Genomic DNA, 19,072 nt, shown 5'->3' on the forward strand with positions numbered 1-19,072 from the left:
AATTCTATACTAGAGACTAAAAAAACTTCTAATTTCTATACTAAAAACAAAACTGTTATTTATAAAAGTAACCAAAAAACCCCACAATGCCCTAAGTTTTAGTCAATCTTTCAAATATTTAAAAAGCAAAAAAAATTGTTAAACTATTTTAGCTTAAAATAGCCACTCTACTGCACACTTTAATTCCTGTAAATAAGCCAAAATCATACATGTTAAGCTGTTTTTCTGAGCTAGTTACTAAGTTACAGCTAATTACAACTAGATTTGAGTCAGTCACAAACATCCCACCCTAAACTAGGTTAATACAAACAAATTTCAAAATATGACCAATAATTTCTCTACCTCGCTCCCTCACTTACATTTTGTATACAACACTTTCCTTTTACTGCACATCTTACTTTCCTATTTTTCTGACTTAGAAGGCCGAGTAAACCACAAGACTGGCTAAAGTTGTCCAAAAGTCCAAAACCAATTGCCCAATTCAAATCGTGTTCAGATTTACTCTATTAAACTCTGTTCTATTAAATTGACTAGTTTATTTTTCTTTTAACACCATCCAGGTTGGGCTCCTTTCCTATACACTCTTACAACATGTGATAGATACCCCTTCCATAGAACTTATAAAAACATGTTACCACTATCTCTTGACTTTCCCCCCACCATTAGGCTGTGAACGCTTTAAAGGTACATATTTGGCACTCAAGATTGTATTGAGTCCTATCATTTGAGTTGGTTCATTGGTAAGCTATTTTGTGTACTACTTTCACATGCCTTTTCCTATTTAGCTTGCAGATGTGCTCATATTTGGTTCTAACATACGTGACTTTTACTTTTTGCCTTAATATGTTCATCTTGATCTGTACTCTGTGGTGAAAACTGGAAGAGTTAAAAGCATAGACAGAGTAGTGGTAGATACCAGAAGCTGTTTGGGGTGAGTGATGGGGTGGAGAAAAATTTTAATGGACACAAGAATGCATATAAATAAGGGGAAGAGGCTAGTGGATGATGATCCATAGTGGAGTAAAAGTATGGACTCTTAAAACATATTGGGAAAAAAAAAACACCTGATGCATATTCAATAATGCATTGTCAAATATGCATCACATAATGTAATATTTAATGTTGAAGAAGATGACTACATGTCTATCCGGGATGACATTATTTTACATTGAATATATGCTTTTGAAAACCTTATTGTACTCCACAAAAATGTGCACCAAGCACATGGAAACCAGAAACCATAATTTAAAAACAAAGCAACAAAAATTTCATTTTGCCAGTGCCAGCCTGTCGCTTTCACAGAAAACCAGTGATCTGTTCTCATGTTAACAGTGTAGATCCCATCGTACTCAGTTCTTTGAAGTTGACATATTTATAGAATATTTAGAAAATAACAACAGTAATAAAAAAAAAAGCAGGTGCCAACTATTGATCGTTATTTGTTTTAATCTTAGAAGGTAAATGAAGCAAAAAGAACTCAGCAAGAATATTATGAAATGGAGCTGAAAAACCTGCAAAATAGATTGGAAGGGGAGGTGACTCAATTAAATGAGGCCCATTCTAAGACTTTGGAGGAACTAGCTTGGAAGCACCATATGGCAATTGAAGCTGTCCATAGTAATGCAATTAGAGATAAGAAAAAACTGCAGGTGGTGAGTAGAAACTGAGTTTATCATTGCATTGTAAATTGCTAGGGATTCTGTAATGGTCTAATGTGACCTATCTTGTGAAGTAATAATTTTCTTCATTATGGTGACTGCTGTCTTATAATCATTCTTCAAACTGGGGTTCAAAGAATAATATACATGAAAGTTCTTGATAAGGACAGTATATTAAATCAATGTGAGGCATTTCTACTTTGTATAAGCCGTAACAGAACTATTCTTTGATCTTAAGCTGTCTCTTCATAAGATGTATTCTTTAGGGAACCTCAACTGGTTGGGTCACTTATTCTCTTGTAGATAGTTTTCTTCTGAAGCTGGAAAAATTATTTTTGTCCCCACCCCCTTACTCAATTATGTAATCGCCTTGCTAATATCAATAGTAATACGTGACAGACAGTATTGTGTAGTAGAACAATCAAAGAATCTGACAGTGCTGGGCCTTATTTTGAGCTCTTTACTTACTAACAATATTTCTTGGGGTCCCAAAAGCTATACCTCAGTTTCTTCATCTGATAGAAGATATCCATCTTGTAATGCTCCTGTGAGGTAGTGCTGAGTACCCAGACATGTCCTGAAATGTGGTGATAAATCAACCTTAATTATTAGTATTTCTAAATATGTGCGAGATACTGCAATCATATTTTTCATTTAATCTTTATGACATAACTATTGGTTTAATTGCTATAACCAGTTTACTAAAGAGAAGATGTGCTCAGTCATGAGCAACTACAATAGTAAGGACCAGTCATAAGTTGAACTCAGGTCTCGGATCCATCACACCCTAAGACATTCAACATTACATCATTCAGGCATTTATTGATGATGGTTGTTCTATGTTTTACATAACATATATAAAGAGCTTTCTCATAGATTCCTTAATACTTATGACTTGGAAGTTAGTATAATTTTTATCCTATAGGCTTAATAAACCTACGTAATTTGCTCAGAGCCACAAACTAGTAAGTGGAAGAGAGAGGATGTGAATTGAGGTCATCTGCCTTAATATCCCTTTCTTTTGTTGACATAACTACTTGGAAAAAATGTTTAAGCCCTATGGTTAATTAAAAATTCAAATAAAACTTCCTATTAAAATGCTATTTCTTTCCAAAGTTACTATTACATAATTATGTAACCAAATTCAGAAATTAATTAAATGGTATTCTCAAGCTTGTGACTGTCATTTTTTCCATGCCATCTCACTATTCTAAAACTTATTCCAGCTTTACTTTTGTGGTGATGAGCATGCTTACTGACTCTGGATGAAGTATTAAGAGGTTGGGTTTGATTTATTTATTTTTTAGAAAGAGAGATTGTTTTGCTATAGGGCACGTGTGCTTGCCAGAGACAGAGAGAGAGAGATGGAAAGCAAGCAATCACCCCCTGGGGTTATGACCAAGCTGTATTCCCTTCTCCTAGTCTGCTTTTGGGATCTTGGGCATGCAAGCACACGTGTCCAACGTGAGTCTCAAGCTACTGGGTCCAGGACTTTAATCTCTCTTAACCACATGGGAGACCAGTGACATAACCATTATGTCATCTGCTGGTCCCGTGTTTGGGTTTTATAGTAAAGTACTTAGTGGTAACTGATGCTTCTATGATTTCTTTTCTAGTTGTAATTTTTTATTTTTTATTTTTTCATTTCTGTATCACTTTTTCAGCTTAGCCTTTTTTCTTATTGAAATTTTAAAATCACATGTTTTGCCTTGAGCCCCTCTTCACTCCTCTATATTAAGTACTAAGTGCTAGAATCCAGGCATCTCTAGAATCCAGGCATCTCTCATCTCTATTGTTTTTCCCTCACTACTTCACTCCTAATAATCTTCTCATCTAATTAAATTTTTAATTTTTGAGCCACCTAAAATCCTGCCATAAGCCACGTAAGTTTCTTAAACTCTTCCTTTAAATATAGTTGCTAAAAGACAGATGACGTGAAATCTCCTGTGTGTGAACACATTTAAAACCTCTATGACTGCCATATTTGTACTTATCTCTCTTAATCAAAGTACTGTGTGTCACCCCCTGCTTCATTCCTCTCTGGCCTATCTAGATTATGTCTGAGCCTAAGCTAAAACCAGGCCTTTTCTAGAGTAGTTTTTCTCCAACATCAAATTACTTTTAAAGAACATTTAAAGGTGACTTTTCTGTTCCTCGTTATTTTGTTATCAGCAAGAATTATGTATTTTTCATTGAAACTCTATGTCACCTAACCTACCTGAAGGTGCATATACAGAGAACCCGTGCAGAGTTAACATAGCAGCTTGAGACTGCTACCCTCAGAAAGCCAAGTAAGTTGGCCCTTGGCTGGAATCTGTGAACTTGGACTGTAGGAGAGTTCCCACTATCTCCTGATAAGAATGGCTCACTGTGCCCAAACTGTTCATAAACAATATGGTTTATGTTGAATACCTGTTTTTCTTCTAGGAGTCTGGATTTTGGGTGCATGTCAGGAAGAAGGTGCTTATATAATCTGCTCTCAATAAAAACCTGAGTATCGAGTCCTCCTTGGGCTCTTTTGGTAGCTATTTTACATGAGCTGTCACAACCCGTGGGAGAATTAAGCCCTTCCTATAGCAGAGGGCTCTTAGAAAGTGAGGCCTGGCTTCCTATAGGCTTCGTTTCACATAATTTTCACTTTTCTGATTGTTCATTATATTCTTTCCCTGTGGTGTGATAGCCATAAATAGGACTGTACACCAAGTCCTAGGAGTCCTCCTAGCATATCAATCAAATGAGTTTGTCTTGGAGACCCCTGACTGCTCTTTTCACCTCATGCTGTAGCCACACTGAACTGCTTGTAATACCCTATGCTCTTTTGTACCTCATGGCATTTATCTTATTGTTTTTCCTTTGCTACAGTGCTATGTTCCCGTATTCCACCACCTTTTCTTATGGGTACACAGCTTCAGACTGTACTTAGGGATCGCTTTCCCACTAAAGGTCTCCTTACCAAGCTAGACCATATCAGTTCCGCATTCATATATTCTATACTCTCTACGTATATCTAATTTTAATGAATATTATTTAATTAATTGCTATCATGAGCCTATTAATGGTAGGCACCATATCTTACCACCTCTTTATCCCAACTACTAGGTAGTATGCCTGGCAAAGAGTAAGCAGTCTTCAGGGTAAATTTTACTGGTTTTTGTCTTCAGTTGCCTTAATTTTGCATTTGCTGATTCTCTAGTATGTCTCAATATTAGACCATTGAGTTGGAGAAGCGTCACTGAATTCTGTTTTTTATGTAAACATAAATGAGTTATGAATTCAAAGGATAATTAGAATTTTTCTTTAACTCACCAAATTATCATTTATGCCACATTTTTCTATTTTTTGACTACAGCTTGATCTAGACCATCAAATAGTCTCACTATTTTAAAAATTGGGTCTTCCTAAAATTCATGGGAAATGTGTACTATGAAAAAACCATGTAAGAATTTCCAATTTTTGTTGCACCAAAATAAACTTGTTCTTTAATTCCATTTTTCTGTCAGCTTTTTGAAGTACCCTTATATTTAATGGCTACATCACAAGTGACTCAGAATAATAGAAGAATCTAAGCTACTAAGATTAATTAGAGTCAGTGTTAATTCTGATAATAAGAATGAGGCCAATTTGAAGATCAAAGTTTCAGAATATAAAATAGGTAGTATTTTTCTTGGCATCTTCAAGGTATGCAGTATTTGCAGCTTTGTTAATTTAATTTTCTTTTCCCTAAGGAATTAGAGGAACAATACAAAAAGGAGAAACTATGTCTGGAAGAGGATAAAAATCAGCTTCAATTGGAGCTAGAAACCCAAAAGGAAGTGCTGGAAGACAAGCTGAATACAGCCAATCAAGAGGCAAGCGTCCTTTAGGCCTATCACCTATGTGTGGTAATAGTGATAACTCATGCTGGTGACAGTACATAGGAGGTAGATCCTCCATGAGAGTAGCACATCTACAGTAAAAAAATAATAGAAACTTCCATTGATGCTGAATTTTCCTAACACTTTGGTTATATTGTACCAGGTTAAAAAATTGCTATTAAAAACATTAAAGTAGGGACCAGGCAGTGGGTCATAGTGGTAAAACATATTCTGCAAGACTGACCCCATGTGGGAAAGTTCTCAGGGTTCATGTTCTGAGATCTCCCTGAGTATGCTGAGCATGTGTGTGCCTGTGATCCAGGGCTGGCGGAAGGTGGGGTTGGATCATGGTGTAGAGGCCCCATTAGGGATGCTGTCTGTCTCTCTCTTACTCATAGAAAAAAATTAATAAACCTTAAACATAGCAAAACAACGCAAAAAGAAAGAAAAGGGGAAAGTTTTTAAGTCAAAGCGCTTTTGTGGGAAAAAGCAAAACAAAGAGAATATCACCATATAGGAGGGAAACAAAAGAGGTTTATCTGCCCCTTTGCAAAACATTAGCTTAGTATTCTCTGCACTTGTCTCTTTTTTTTTTTTTTTGAGAGAGAGAGATTTTTGCTATAGGGCATGTGAGCTCACTGGAGAGACAGAGAGACAGAAAGCAAGAAATCATCCCCCAGAGTGAATGGCCACACCACAATCCCTTTTCCTCCATTTTCCTCTTTGGATTTTGGGTATGCATGCACATGCATCTGGTGTGAAGTTTACGCCACTGGGCCTGGAACTTGAACCACGGTCGACTCCATGGGAGTCCCACAACATAACCATTATGCCATATGCTGGTCCCTCTCATGTTTTCTAAAAGGAGAGATTTTATAGCGTCACCTAAATTAATTTTATATTTTATATGAAAACAGTACTATTTATCCTGGAAAAGAAAAAGGTTAAGAATAGAATATAATGAAAATGTTGCCAATGAAAAAAGTTGTGATTGAAATAAATGTAGAAACAGTTAAACAATCATACTGTTTGTTCCTTCTGTTTCCTTTGCCCTGGTTCAGACCATGGTCTAAAATAGCCTCCCTGCTGTTGTCTTCCCTTCCTTTCCAGTTCAGCCATGTTCCTCAAACACAGATCTTGTCTTCACATTTCTCACCCCATCAGCTGTTCCCACTTCACTTATGTCATCATCGTGAACCCTGCTTCATTATCACTCTGCTTCTGCTCAGAAAACCACAGCAAAACATTAGTGCCTGCCCTTGGGCAGGCTAGTAATTTGCACTCAGTGTTCTTTATTATTTTTAAACATTTATCCAGAGAAAGTAAGTGCCAAGTATTACATTTGGGCATGGCAGAGTGGTATGCTTATTAGTGGTATTAATCCAGTCTTTTTTATTTGTGAAGATAATCCCCCTGTGGCTTCACATTGTCTCAGAGGACATGATCCTTGGAGTTACTGTGCCTCACTCTCATTAGAAGGCAGTTTTCTGACCATCTAGTTTCTCATGCATCACAATGTTCCCCTCTCAATTCCAAATGATTGATTTGAGTATTCCTTCAACCTACATACTGTATCACACTGAGAAGAGTTCTAGTAAATATGTAATTTATTTTCCTTCGGATTACATTGTCAGTTATACTTTAGTGTCCTGGTAATATTTTCGCGCTGCTTTACAATGGCTCCCCAAGAACCTGCCTGGCTCATTCCTCCATTTGCTCCTGCCTTTCCTTCAGTCTGGAACTTTTTATTTTTTTAAGAGAAATTTTTTGCTATGAGTATATGGGCTCACCAGAGAGACACAGAGACAGAAAGTGAGAAATTACCTCCCAGGGGGTCGGGCACACTGTATTCCCTTCTTCATTTTCCTCTTGAGATTTTGGCATGCATGCAAACATGTCCGGCGTGGCTTTTAAGTCCCCAGGTCTGGTACTTGAACCAGGAGTCCAGAGACTTGACCAATCTGCTGGTCCCTGGAACTTCTTTTTTGTTATTGTTTAAATTGTAGGTGGCATTTATTTATTTATTTATTTATTTATTTATTTATTTATGAGAGTTTTTGTTTTAGGACGCATACACTCATCCGAGAGAAGGGCAGACAGAAAGTGAGAAATCACCCCCCTGCGGGGGATGACCATGCTGCAATCCCTTCTCCTTTATTCTCCTCTTAGAATTTTGGGCCCACACCCACATGTGCCTGGCATGAGTTTTAAGCTGCCGAGTCCAGGACTTGAGCCACATGCTACTACATGGGAGTCCAGCGACGTAACCATTATCCCATTTGTTGATCCCTGTTAGTATTTTTTTTTTTTTTTTTTGCCAGAGAGCATATGTGCTCACCAGAGGGAGATGGGGATTGGGGAAGTGGGGAGAGCAAGGGAAAAAGCACCGTCCCCATGAGGTGTGGTCATGCCACAATCCCTTCTCCTCCACTTCTCCATCCTGTTAGGGATTTTGGGCACATGGGTAACATGGGGCTGGCATTCGAACTGCCATGGGCCTTGTCTAATCTGGCTCCCTTAACCATTCGGCTATGGGGTCAGCCCTGGAATGTCATTTTTTGTTGTCCTACTTCATTGACTAGTATCCCCAGAGATAGTAAGCATTCTTATTTTGTTTCTTGCTCTTAAAGGAGACAAAACCAACATTTAATAGTTTTGTTTTGTGAGTTCTTTTTTACCAGGTATAGAATACTCTTCTAATTTTAATTTCTTAACTAAAAATAAAAATTGTTAATGGATGTTGATTTCTGCATTTATTAAGATCATACTTTTTTCCCTTTAATTTGCCAGTGTGGTACATTAGAGAAAAATTGCCAGAGGGTGCATTTATTTACCAGGGAAAGAAAGAAGGGAGAAAGCACCCTCCAATGAGGCGTAGTAACACTGCAATTACTTCTCCATTTCTCCATCCTTTCAAGATTTTATGCATACTCACACGTGTGTACAGCATGTTTATCAAGCTTCTGGGGCTGGAGTTCAAACTGCAGTCAGCCACGAGGGTTCTGACTTCCTTAACCACTAGGCTATGCAGGTGGCCCAATGTGATACATTGATCAGTTTTCTTTTTTTTTTTTAAATTTTTTGTTTTTGAGAGGTTTTTGCTATAGGGCACGTGCGCTTACCAGAAAGAGAGACAGACAGAGAGATAGAAAGTGAGAAATCACCCCCCAGGGGGGATAGCCACACCTAATCCCTTCTCTTCCATTCTCCTCTCGGGGTCTTGGGCATGCACGCAAACGCGCCCCATGTGAGTTTAAGCTACCGGGTCCAGGACTTGAACCGCTGTCGACTACCTGGGAGTTCAGCGACATAGCCATTATGCTAACTGCTGGTTCGGATACATTGATCAGTTTTCTAATATTAATCTTGAATTTCTAGAGTAAGTCCTAATTAATAATGATATGTTATCCTTTTTATGTAATGCTAGATTCATTTTGTTAATATTTTAGGATTTTAGCTTAGATTTGAATATTTCTTTGTATTTTTGCTTTTTTTATACCATCTTTTTCTAGCTTTCAAATCAAGGTTATACTAGTCTTTCTTTCTTTCTTTCTTTCTTTCTTTCTTTCTTTCTTTCTTTCTTTCTTTCTTTCTCTCTTTCTTCTTTCTTTCTCTCTCCTTCCTTTCTTCTTTTTTTCCTCCCTCCCTCCCTATCTTTCTTTCTTTCCTTTTCTTTCTCTCCTTCTTTTCAAGAGGGACAGAGTGAGAGAGAAAGAGAGAGGGAAAGTGAGAAAGCAAGCCACCAGGTCTGGGGCTCAAACCATGTTTGGCCATGTGGGAGTACAGTGCCCTTAACTACCATGCCACCTGTCAGCCCCGTGACTGGTGTAATTTTTTCCATCCACTGTCTTTTAGCTTATCATCATCCTTATGTTTATGTGTACCTTTTGCATATCACATATAGCTACATTAAAAAAAAACTAGTTTGAGATGTTTTGCTTTTAAATGGAGAGTTTATTCCATTTTCATTTATTGAATGGCGAATAGATATATCTCTGGAAAGACTGAAGGAGAGAATTTGGGATACTTCATAAATACTGAAAGTAATTGTTTTAGAAAATAATTTAAAATGTACAATGATCTTCATAAATTTATAGAATTTGATACTCTTACAAGTGATGTGGTAAAAACATATCAATAGTATAAATTTCGATATAAATTCATAAACACCAGAATCATGGTATTAAGGGTAGTTAGCAATCCCAAAATGTCAGGTGGTGTATAACTGTGCTTTTCTATGAGATTTTATTTGGGATCATCTTTAGAAACAAAAATACTAGGCTGAATGGCCAATAAATCTGATCATTATGATCTATTAAAATGTTTTTATAAGTTGTAAGTATATGTATAGTGTCCTATTGGGTCATCAGGAAAGTTATGACACATTTTTGCCTCTTTAAAAAATAAGATTATTGACAAAATTTTAGCGGTGTTTATAGTGAAAGAAATTTAGAAAAAAACTTGAAATTTCCACAGAACTCTGTTCATTTAGAAGTGAGGGAGTGTCTCACTAATGCACACAGAAGGATCATTCACTTTTCTTTCAATGCTCTGTGGCTGTTTTCACACCCAGGGGATTATCTTGTTATGTTTTGAATTGCCATATGGCCTGGCAGTGGCCTTCGTACAATACAGGATCAAAAAAGTAAAGGCATTGAGGGACCTTTTAGTTTATTCCTACCTTTTGAGATGTTAAAGGAATTTTATTTCTTCTTAGTTATGTATATATGAACTGTTTCTGTAATTGACTCAATCACTTATTCTGTAATTATTGAATGGCTGTTAGGTACCCAAGCATTGTGTTAGGCACTGTGGTGAACAAGTCAGACATGGTTTCTGCTGTAATGGAGAGACAAACATGGAAACAAGTAGTTACAAGTCTGATGCATATTGCCAAAGGGCAGTAAATGATTAACATGGGCTTTCCAGAATAATAACTGAGAAAAGTTTATATGAAGGCCCAGGGTCAAGGGAAATTTCTAGGAATTGTAAAAATGCTAGGGTAGATGGAGTATGATAGCAATTGTAGTAATTAATTGGTCTTAACTATGTCCCAAGTATTGTTTTATGTGGTCTCTCCTTTATACTGTTCTCTCTCTCTCTCTGTCTCTCTCTTTCTCTCTCTCTCTCTCTCTCCTTTTAAATTTTACCACAGGGCACATACATGTGCCGGAGACAAAGAGGGAAAGTGAGGGAGAACACCGTCACACACACACAGGGTGAGATGGCCATGCCACAGTCCCTTCTCCTCCATTCTCCTCTTGAGATTTTGGTCACACATGCACATACACCCAGCATGTTTTTCAAGCTGCCAGCTCCAGAACTCGAAACACCACAGTTGGTCATGTGCAATCTACCTGCCTTCACTTTCATACCATCTCCTAGCCCTATAATGTTCTCTCTTTTAATCTTCACAACAACCCTGTGCAATAAATAGTGGTTACTAAGCCACAGGAAAGTTATGTAACTTGCATAAGTCACAATAAGTTATAAAGTCAGAATTTGAATGCAGGTGGTATGATTTCAAAACTCAGGTCTATTTCCTGTTAATTTTTTTTTTTTTTTTTTTTTGCTATAGGGCACATGCGCTCACCAGAAAGACAGAGATAAATAGAGAGATAAAAAGCAAGAAATCACCCCCCAGGGAGATGGCCACACCGCAATCCCTTCTCCTCCATTCTCCTCTTGGGGTCTTGGGCATGCACACACATGCACCTGGTGTGAGTTTAAGCCACCAGGTCCGGGACTCGAACTGCGGTCGACTACATGGGAGTTCAGCAACGTAGCCATTACACTAACTGCTAGTCCCTCTGTAAAATTTTTTTTTGCCAGAGGCCACATACATTTGTGGGAAAGAGAGGAAGAGAGAGAGAAAGAAAGAGATCAAGACAAAAAGTAGAAAATATACAAATAAGCAATACAAAATCAAGAAGGGGGACATAAATACAGTGACTGATGGAATTTTAAAACATTATTGGTACATATTATATACAAATATGTTGGTAAAGTTTTAATAATAGGAAAAATTGTCTACACAGGAAATTTGAAAAATTTTTACCATTAATCTGAGTAATTGACAACTTGACCTAACCAATAACCATGAAAGAAAATAATGCACATGTATCTAGAGAAGCATTAGGCCCAGGAGATTTATTATTACTATTATTATTTTAGATTTTTGCCATAGGGCTTGTGTGCTCACCAGAGACTGAGAGACAGAAAAAGAGAGAGAAGGAAAATGAGAAATAACACTCCCCTCCACCCCATAGGAAGATGGTCACCCCACAGTCCTCTCTCCTGCATTCTCCTCTCAGGATTTTGGGCACACATTCACACGTGCCCAGCTTGCATATTCCTCAAGCCACTGGGTCTGTCCAGGACTCTCCCTGCAGCAGGTCATGTGGGATCTAGCACTTTAACCAGCACACCACTTGCTGGCCCAGGTCCACAAGATTTATTGGATGAATTTTACCTTAAAAGAAACAGGTAATTATTTTGCCGTGAAAATATTTCAGAATGTAGGAAAAATGAGAGGCTCCCTAAATCAGTTTGTGAATTTTGCATTCCTTTAGAGACAATAACAAAATAAAATGTTGCCACCTTTTGTTCAGAATATTTATGTGTCAGCATACACATGCATAAAAAGGAGACAGGAACACTATGTATCTGGGGAGAAAACTGTGAGCAGAGAGGGATTTTAAAAACTGTTAGTTCAGGGGCTAGCAGGTGGTGTGGTGGTTAAAGGCGCTGGATTTCCACATGGCCAACCACAGTTCGAGTCTGGGACCTGTCACTTGCTTTCTTGCTTTCCCTTTTGCTCTCTCTCTCCCCCTGTCACTCTCTGGTCAAATTAAAAATAATAATAATAATAACAAATGGTTATATAAATAAATAAAAACTTTTTAAAGATTTTTTAAAAGTGCTAGTTTTGTTTGTGATAACTTTAACAAAGAGCAATATTCAGTTTATTTTTAAGTTATCTATTTTAATTTACATAAGCCTGGTTGTTTTATTAAAATGGGCATTTTACTTCATAGCATTTTCCTATATCATTCAAGATAGTTCTTTTATGGATTTTACTTTTCATAATTTGTAGGTAGGAATCAACTTAATCACTTGGAGTGATTCTTCCAAATTGCTTATTTGCTCCTCATTTGAAGAGCATATACATTCACCTTATGAAGACCTCAGGCAAATTTTATGTGGAGACAAAGAAACTGCAACTTATTCTAGCTATGGTATATTTATTATCTTAGCAATAACTGAATTTATCACCTTTGTAAATAGTTAGCAAACCGGACTCAAATGAAATCTAGGTGATTGAATTTTGTTTTTTTAATTTGCAAGAGGGTGTATGTGCTAGCTGGAGAGACAGAGACAGAGACAGTGAGAGGGGAAAGTGAGAAAGTACTCCCATGGAAAATGGTTGCACATTAATCTCTTCTTATTCATTTCCCCTTTTGGGATTTTGAGCAAGTGTGCACACATGCCTGGTGTGCTTCTAAGCCACAAGTCCAGGACTCAAACTATGCAGTTGGCCATATTGGATCCAGCTGTCCTAACCACCATGTCTCTGTCTTGTCGTAAGGGATTTTTTTCTTTTAATGTTCTTGCCATAGGATGCATGTGCCATGGAAGAGAGAGACAGAGGGAAAGTTAGAAATCATCTACCAGGGGGGATGGCTATGCTGCACTCCCTTCTCTTCCACTCTTGGGATTTGAGGCATACATATACCTGGCATGATTTTCATGCTGCCAGGTTCAGGACTTGAACTGTGGTCAGTGATGTGGGAATTCAGTGCCTTAACCACCATGCCATGTGCTGTCTCCAAGTGATTCTGTTTTAAACAATGGTTTAAAAAATATTTTTTATCTGAATTTTTAAAATCTTTGATGTAATTTTTATCTTGTTTCAGTTCCCTCTCAAAGGTATTTTATTATATAATAGAAATAGAGATTCTTTTTGTTAAAGCAGGAGTTTGAACATTACATCCATTTCTTCACATGGTTGTCCTAGAAAAGAGAAATATATAATACATCTGGAGGTCTTTCCAAAATACAACTGAGAAAGCTACCATGATCATTTGAGTGATTCTTCCAAATTCATCAAGAAATGATCCATTCAGTAAAATTGCAATTCAAAATAAAAACACTTGAGAAAGGAACTCTAAGGCCATTGTAGTGTATTACAATCAGATATATTAAAATCACTCTATTTCCTTGCAGATTGGCCGCCTCCAAGATCTGGTTAGGAAAAGCGAACAAGGTCTTGGCTCTGCAGAAGGACTCATTGCTAGTCTTCAGGACTCCCAGGAAAGACTTCAGAATGAGCTTGACTTGACTAAAGGCAGACTCAAGGAGACCAAGGATGCTCTATTAAATGTTGAGGTAATTTCATAATTCTACTATAATCTAAATATCAGCAAAGTGAAAATAGAATTTAGCCACTGTGTTTAAAATTTGTTTAAACATCACATAGTATATAACGAGTAAGTTAGTTCCTAGGGCTAAAGTGTAGAAAAGTACTACAAACTAGGCGACTTAAAACAACAACAATTTGTTCTCTTACTGTCCTGGGAGCTACAAGTTCAAAATCAATGTGTTGACAGGGCTGTGCTCCCTCTTAAAATCCACAATGGATGTTCCTTCTTTGGCATTTCAGCTTTTGGTGGCCCTGGGTATTTCACCATATAATTTCATTCTTTACCTGTCTTCACATGATTCTTTTATAAGGATACCGTCATTCAGGGATCAGTCTGAACATCTGCCTGACCCTCTTTTCAAATAATGTTACATTCTAAGACACCTGAAGGGAGGTTATGTCATGTTGAGAATACAGTGCAACCCATAATAGTAGGTGCATTTCTCCTACTAACAAAAGTTGGATATTTCCCAAGTGCTTTTCTTCTCTGCAAGCTTCAAATTTCAAGCAGGCTCTGCCTTTACCCTTCCAGTCTCATGAAGTACAGCAAAGGTTTAGACTGCCTTAACTAGCACAGAAAAGAATCCATAAAGCAAGGGAATAGAAGCCAAGGAAGTTCTTAACCTTTTTCTTTAGTGAGGGTTTAAGAGTGTAGGCTCTGGAGACCAGTAGATGGCATAATGGTTATGTCACTGGACTCCCATGTAGTTGACCACAGTTTGAGTCCTGGACCTGGCAGCTTAAAACTCAAACCAGGCATGTATGTGTGTTCATGCCCAAGATTCTGAGAGGATAATGAAGGAGAAGGGATTGCAGCATAGCCATCCTCTCGGGGGATGATTTCTTACTCTCTTCCCCCCAGAGGGATGATTTCTCACTTTCCGTCTCTCTGACTCTTATCTCTATGGTGAGCATGCACACCCTATAGCAAAATTCTCTCCTTAAAAACAAAAACAAACAAAAAAAGAGTGTAGGTTATGAAGTCAGGTTGGTTGTATGTGAATTTGGGATATACCACTTAGTGTGTAACTTTGGGCAAAGCCTTTTTCCTTATTTGCACAAGGAGGGGTGAGGAATAATACTCTTCATGCCACTCTTGTAGTAATTCATTGCTTGGCAAAATGGTAGGCACTTGGTAAATGCTATCTCTTTATTCATATTTCAAATATTTTTTAGCTTATAATTGATGACATTTCCAAAGCATGTGAACAAGCACTTATATGGGTATACTTGAATATGGTGCATATATAATTCTATGTATGTTGTAATTAAGGTATAGTGCATTCTGTATTCATTGGATACTAATTACAATGTGCTGTTAAATTCTGTGACAAAACAGATTATTGTGTTTTCTTTGAATCTTCTTTTCCTTCTATTCACCTTCTGTAGTGGCTCTGTTATTTGATGGTGTTAATATGTAATTAGGAGTAGGTTGGAATTTAGAGCAAGTTGTGTTATACACAACTTGATATATTTGATTTATGTGATGTCAAACATTGATTATGATCTCAGTGGTAGCATTCTGTGATGTCAAGGTGAAACATATAACTAAACTATTAGGTCATCAAGAAAGTCATGATATATTTTTGTATGTTTTTCCATGTGAAAATGTGACATGACTTTCCCAACAACCCAATATTTTAAGAAGTTTTTTCCATATTAAAAATTAGATGATATTTTAGGATAGTAAAAATGTACTAAAAATGAACATTTGAAATATTTCTGAATGTTGTTTATATGGTACCATGGGGGCTTCAGCCCTGTCCCCAGTTCCTGACTTTAAGAGTATTTTACCCCAGTCTCCCTCCTACTACCCGCATTTGGCACTGGGAGTTAGGCTTATAGATTTAGTTTCATGTCTTTATGGACTTCTCTCATTTTTACATTGTTGTTCTTTTAATTAGTATAACATAATAAACATTTTAATTAAAATTCTGCCAACCATTTACTTTCTATTCTTCTAGATAGTATTAATTGAGAAAATACAGGTATGTATCATGATTTACCACAACTTGTATGAGTCCTTAAAAGCCAATATTTTTTTACCCCTTTTTTATAACCACATTCCAGTAATTTCTAAAACCATGCTTTGCATTGAGTAAAAGAAACACTTTGAGGGAACCAGCAGTTAGCGTAATGGCTATGTCGCTGGACTCCCATGTAGTCGACCATGGTTCGCATCCTGGACCCGGTGGCTTAAAACTCACACCAGGCGTGTGTGCGTGCGTGCCCAAGATCCCGAGAGGAGAATGGAGGAGAAGGGATTGTGGCGTGACCATCCCCCCTGGGGGGTGATTTCTCTGTGTCTCTGTCTGGCGAGCACACACGCCCTATAGTGAAAATCTCTCCAAAAAAAAAAAAAAAAAAGAAAAGAAACACTTTGAAAATAATTCTACTCCATTTAATGCTACATTTAGTCTTGTCATTGGGGTACAGCTGTAATGCTTGACCTTTGACTAAATGTACTTTTGAATATGAACATAAATGAATTTGAGTAACATATCTGTTTATGTAATGTACTTAAGAAGATAATTGAATAATTTATTATTCAATACCTGTGATATGGAAGATTTAGCTAAGATGATTAATACTGACTTTATTAAACTCACTTGTTATATTATAAGCCTTAATGAAATAAAGTTTGATCAAAGATGGCTAAAATATAAAATGCATGGTGATATTTAAATGTCAGAAAATCTTGAGTAATTGTTATAAATAGCATTATCAATTATTGCACTCTGAAAGATTAAAAGTTGTAATACAAGCACTGTATCTTACTTGAAATAACCAGAAGTAGTTCTGTTTTTGAAGATGAATCGTCACAGAAAAGTTTTTATCCTTCAGGGTGAGCTAGAGCAAGAGAGGCAACAGCATGAGGAAACACTTGCTGCCATGAAAGAAGAAGAGAAACTCAGAGTGGACAAAATGGCTCATGACTTAGAAATAAAGTGGACTGAAAATCTTAGGTACACTGTTTGCTCTGTAATGTAACCTTGTCAGTACAAACGCACAAGAAAGGTTTTCTGTTCTGTGACTCATATTGTCATATCGTTAAAGACATAGTAGCAGTGTTTTAAAAGAATTTTTTTCTCTGATTAGATGCAGAGATATTAGAATTCTTTTCTTCTGTTTTAATTCTGATTTTTTTTCTGGTTTCATTTCATTGTACATAAAATAGAGAACTAGACCAGCTGATGTCATGGTGGTTAATGTGGCTGGATCTCACATGGCCCACATTAGGGTTTGAGTCTTAAACCTGGTGCTCAGAAAACATGCTGGGTGCATGTGCATGCATGCCCAAAATCCCAAGAGGAGAATGGAGAAGGGACTGCAGCGTGGCCATCCTTACTGGGGGGGTGAGGGGGGTTGCTTTCTCACTTTCCTTCTCTCGCATTCTCCCTCTCTCTCTTCCTCTCTGATTTCTCTCCAGCAAGCACACATACCTTTTAGTAAATTTAAAGAGCAAAAAACTAACCTGAAGTCAGAAGACTTAGTTGTTCTAGTAGCTATTCTGCCAATAATAAATTGATAAATCTGTAACTTTGGGTAAGTTGTCAATTTACCTTATAGTCCTTAACTATTAATATCTGTTCCTGCTCTGAGTCGTAGAGTTTTGAGGAGAATTAATTAAGCACTTAGAAAACCTGTGAATGACTTTACTACAGTTACTGAGATGAAAAATTCTCCTTACAAAGTGAATATGTTTGATATATTTTAGACAAGAATGTTCCAAACTTCGTGAAGAGTTAAGGCTTCAACATGAAGAGGATAAGAAGTCGGCAATGTCTCAACTTTTGCAATTAAAAGAGCGGGAGAAAAATGCAGCCAGGGATTCATGGCAGAAGAAAGTGGAAGATCTCTTAAACCAGGTAATTAATAGTCTGTACATTATGAAGCTTCATTTTCCTGATCATTCTCTAACTTGGGAAATATCGTAGAACACTGTTAATTGATTGTATTTTGTTATTTCTCAGAGGACAGACTTAATATTTTTAAAATGTATAGAATCAAGGAGACACATTATATGTGCAATCCTAAATACTGGGAAAAATGTATTATTTTTAATTTAATATTTGAACTGAATGCTTTAGAGATTTTAAATATGGAAGTATATATTTTCTGAGACTATAAAATCATTTTTCAAACTCAGATATCATTTGGGCAGCAGAAGGTAAAATTTATGAAATGTATCCTATTACCTAAATTTCACTTCCCAAAAGTGGGCAGTTTACTTCTTTCTCATTAGGGGGATATTACTTGTTATGCTTCATAATGCTTTAAACAGCTTAAAGAGAGTATTTCACAAATAAAAGGTGGTTGTATTCCTAAATATATCTTATGTCATGCATGTTTAAATCCAGAGCATTTATAACCACAGTTGAAAGAATTTGCACATTTTCACAACTTCTAAATCTATGAATTCTTAGTGTTTTCCTGTAAAGCCAGTAATTAAATTGGACTTCCTACATGAATCACCAGTAGATTAGCAAGTACAGAACTTGGACAAGAAGCAGCTCAGTAATTTAGTGCTAGAAATCCAGTATTATCTTTCTATTTGTGATCATGATGAATTTCAAAATAAATAGGATAAACTTATTATAATTTGTTACATAGGTACATACATGCAGTTTCTTTCAAGAATACTTGCCAATTTCTGTCTGGTTTTTCATAATCATCTATAATATTACTCTAGAAGGGAGGAACACATACACACATGTCTGTGTGTGCAAATATAGCTGTTGTCAATCATCTGAAACCTTTGAATCTTAGAAGAAAATAAAAAAGAAACAACTCTTACTACAAATTGGACACTGTTAGCATTGCTTATTAATTACCTCTGAGTACTTGTTTTACTTCCTACTGACCCGGAAGGACAGATTTGTTCTCTAGTCCTTTATCATGCCAATTCTTTGTCATGTTCTGTATCTAAAAAGATTAAGTTAGGTATAATAGAAAAGGGAAAGTTCCCTAAAATTCTGCCTTGCTTTTCTTTTTTAAAAAGAATTATTTAACTTCAATTACTACTATTATTTTTTAATTTGACCAGAGAGAAACAAAGAGAAAGAGGGAAAGTGAGAAAGCAAGCCACCAGGTCTGGAACTTGAACACAGTCAGCCCTGTAGGAGTCCAGCACCTTT

The 19,072-nt window shown here is 36.8% G+C and overlaps 1 protein-coding gene across 5 annotated transcripts in view; it reads left to right on the forward strand.

Annotated features, from left to right (window-relative positions):
* Positions 1-19,072, forward strand: part of FAM184A (family with sequence similarity 184 member A) — a 141,010-nt gene that overhangs the window by 70,075 nt on the left and 51,863 nt on the right. For all 5 annotated transcript variants that reach the window (XR_335892.2, XM_006157854.1, XM_006157853.3 and 2 more), the window contains exons 5-9: positions 1,455-1,652; positions 5,384-5,506; positions 13,739-13,900; positions 16,779-16,900; positions 17,653-17,803. Coding sequence is in view for 4 of the 5 variants with exons in the window: in XM_006157854.1 (XP_006157916.1) it covers positions 1,455-1,652; positions 5,384-5,506; positions 13,739-13,900; positions 16,779-16,900; positions 17,653-17,803 (756 nt within the window). In the remaining variant the exon portion in view is untranslated. The remainder of the gene's footprint in view (positions 1-1,454; positions 1,653-5,383; positions 5,507-13,738; positions 13,901-16,778; positions 16,901-17,652; positions 17,804-19,072) is intronic.

The sequence above is a fragment of the Tupaia chinensis genome, unplaced genomic scaffold (genome assembly GCF_000334495.1).
Source record: "Tupaia chinensis unplaced genomic scaffold, TupChi_1.0 Scaffold000563_1, whole genome shotgun sequence".
Taxonomy (NCBI): domain Eukaryota; kingdom Metazoa; phylum Chordata; class Mammalia; order Scandentia; family Tupaiidae; genus Tupaia; species Tupaia belangeri.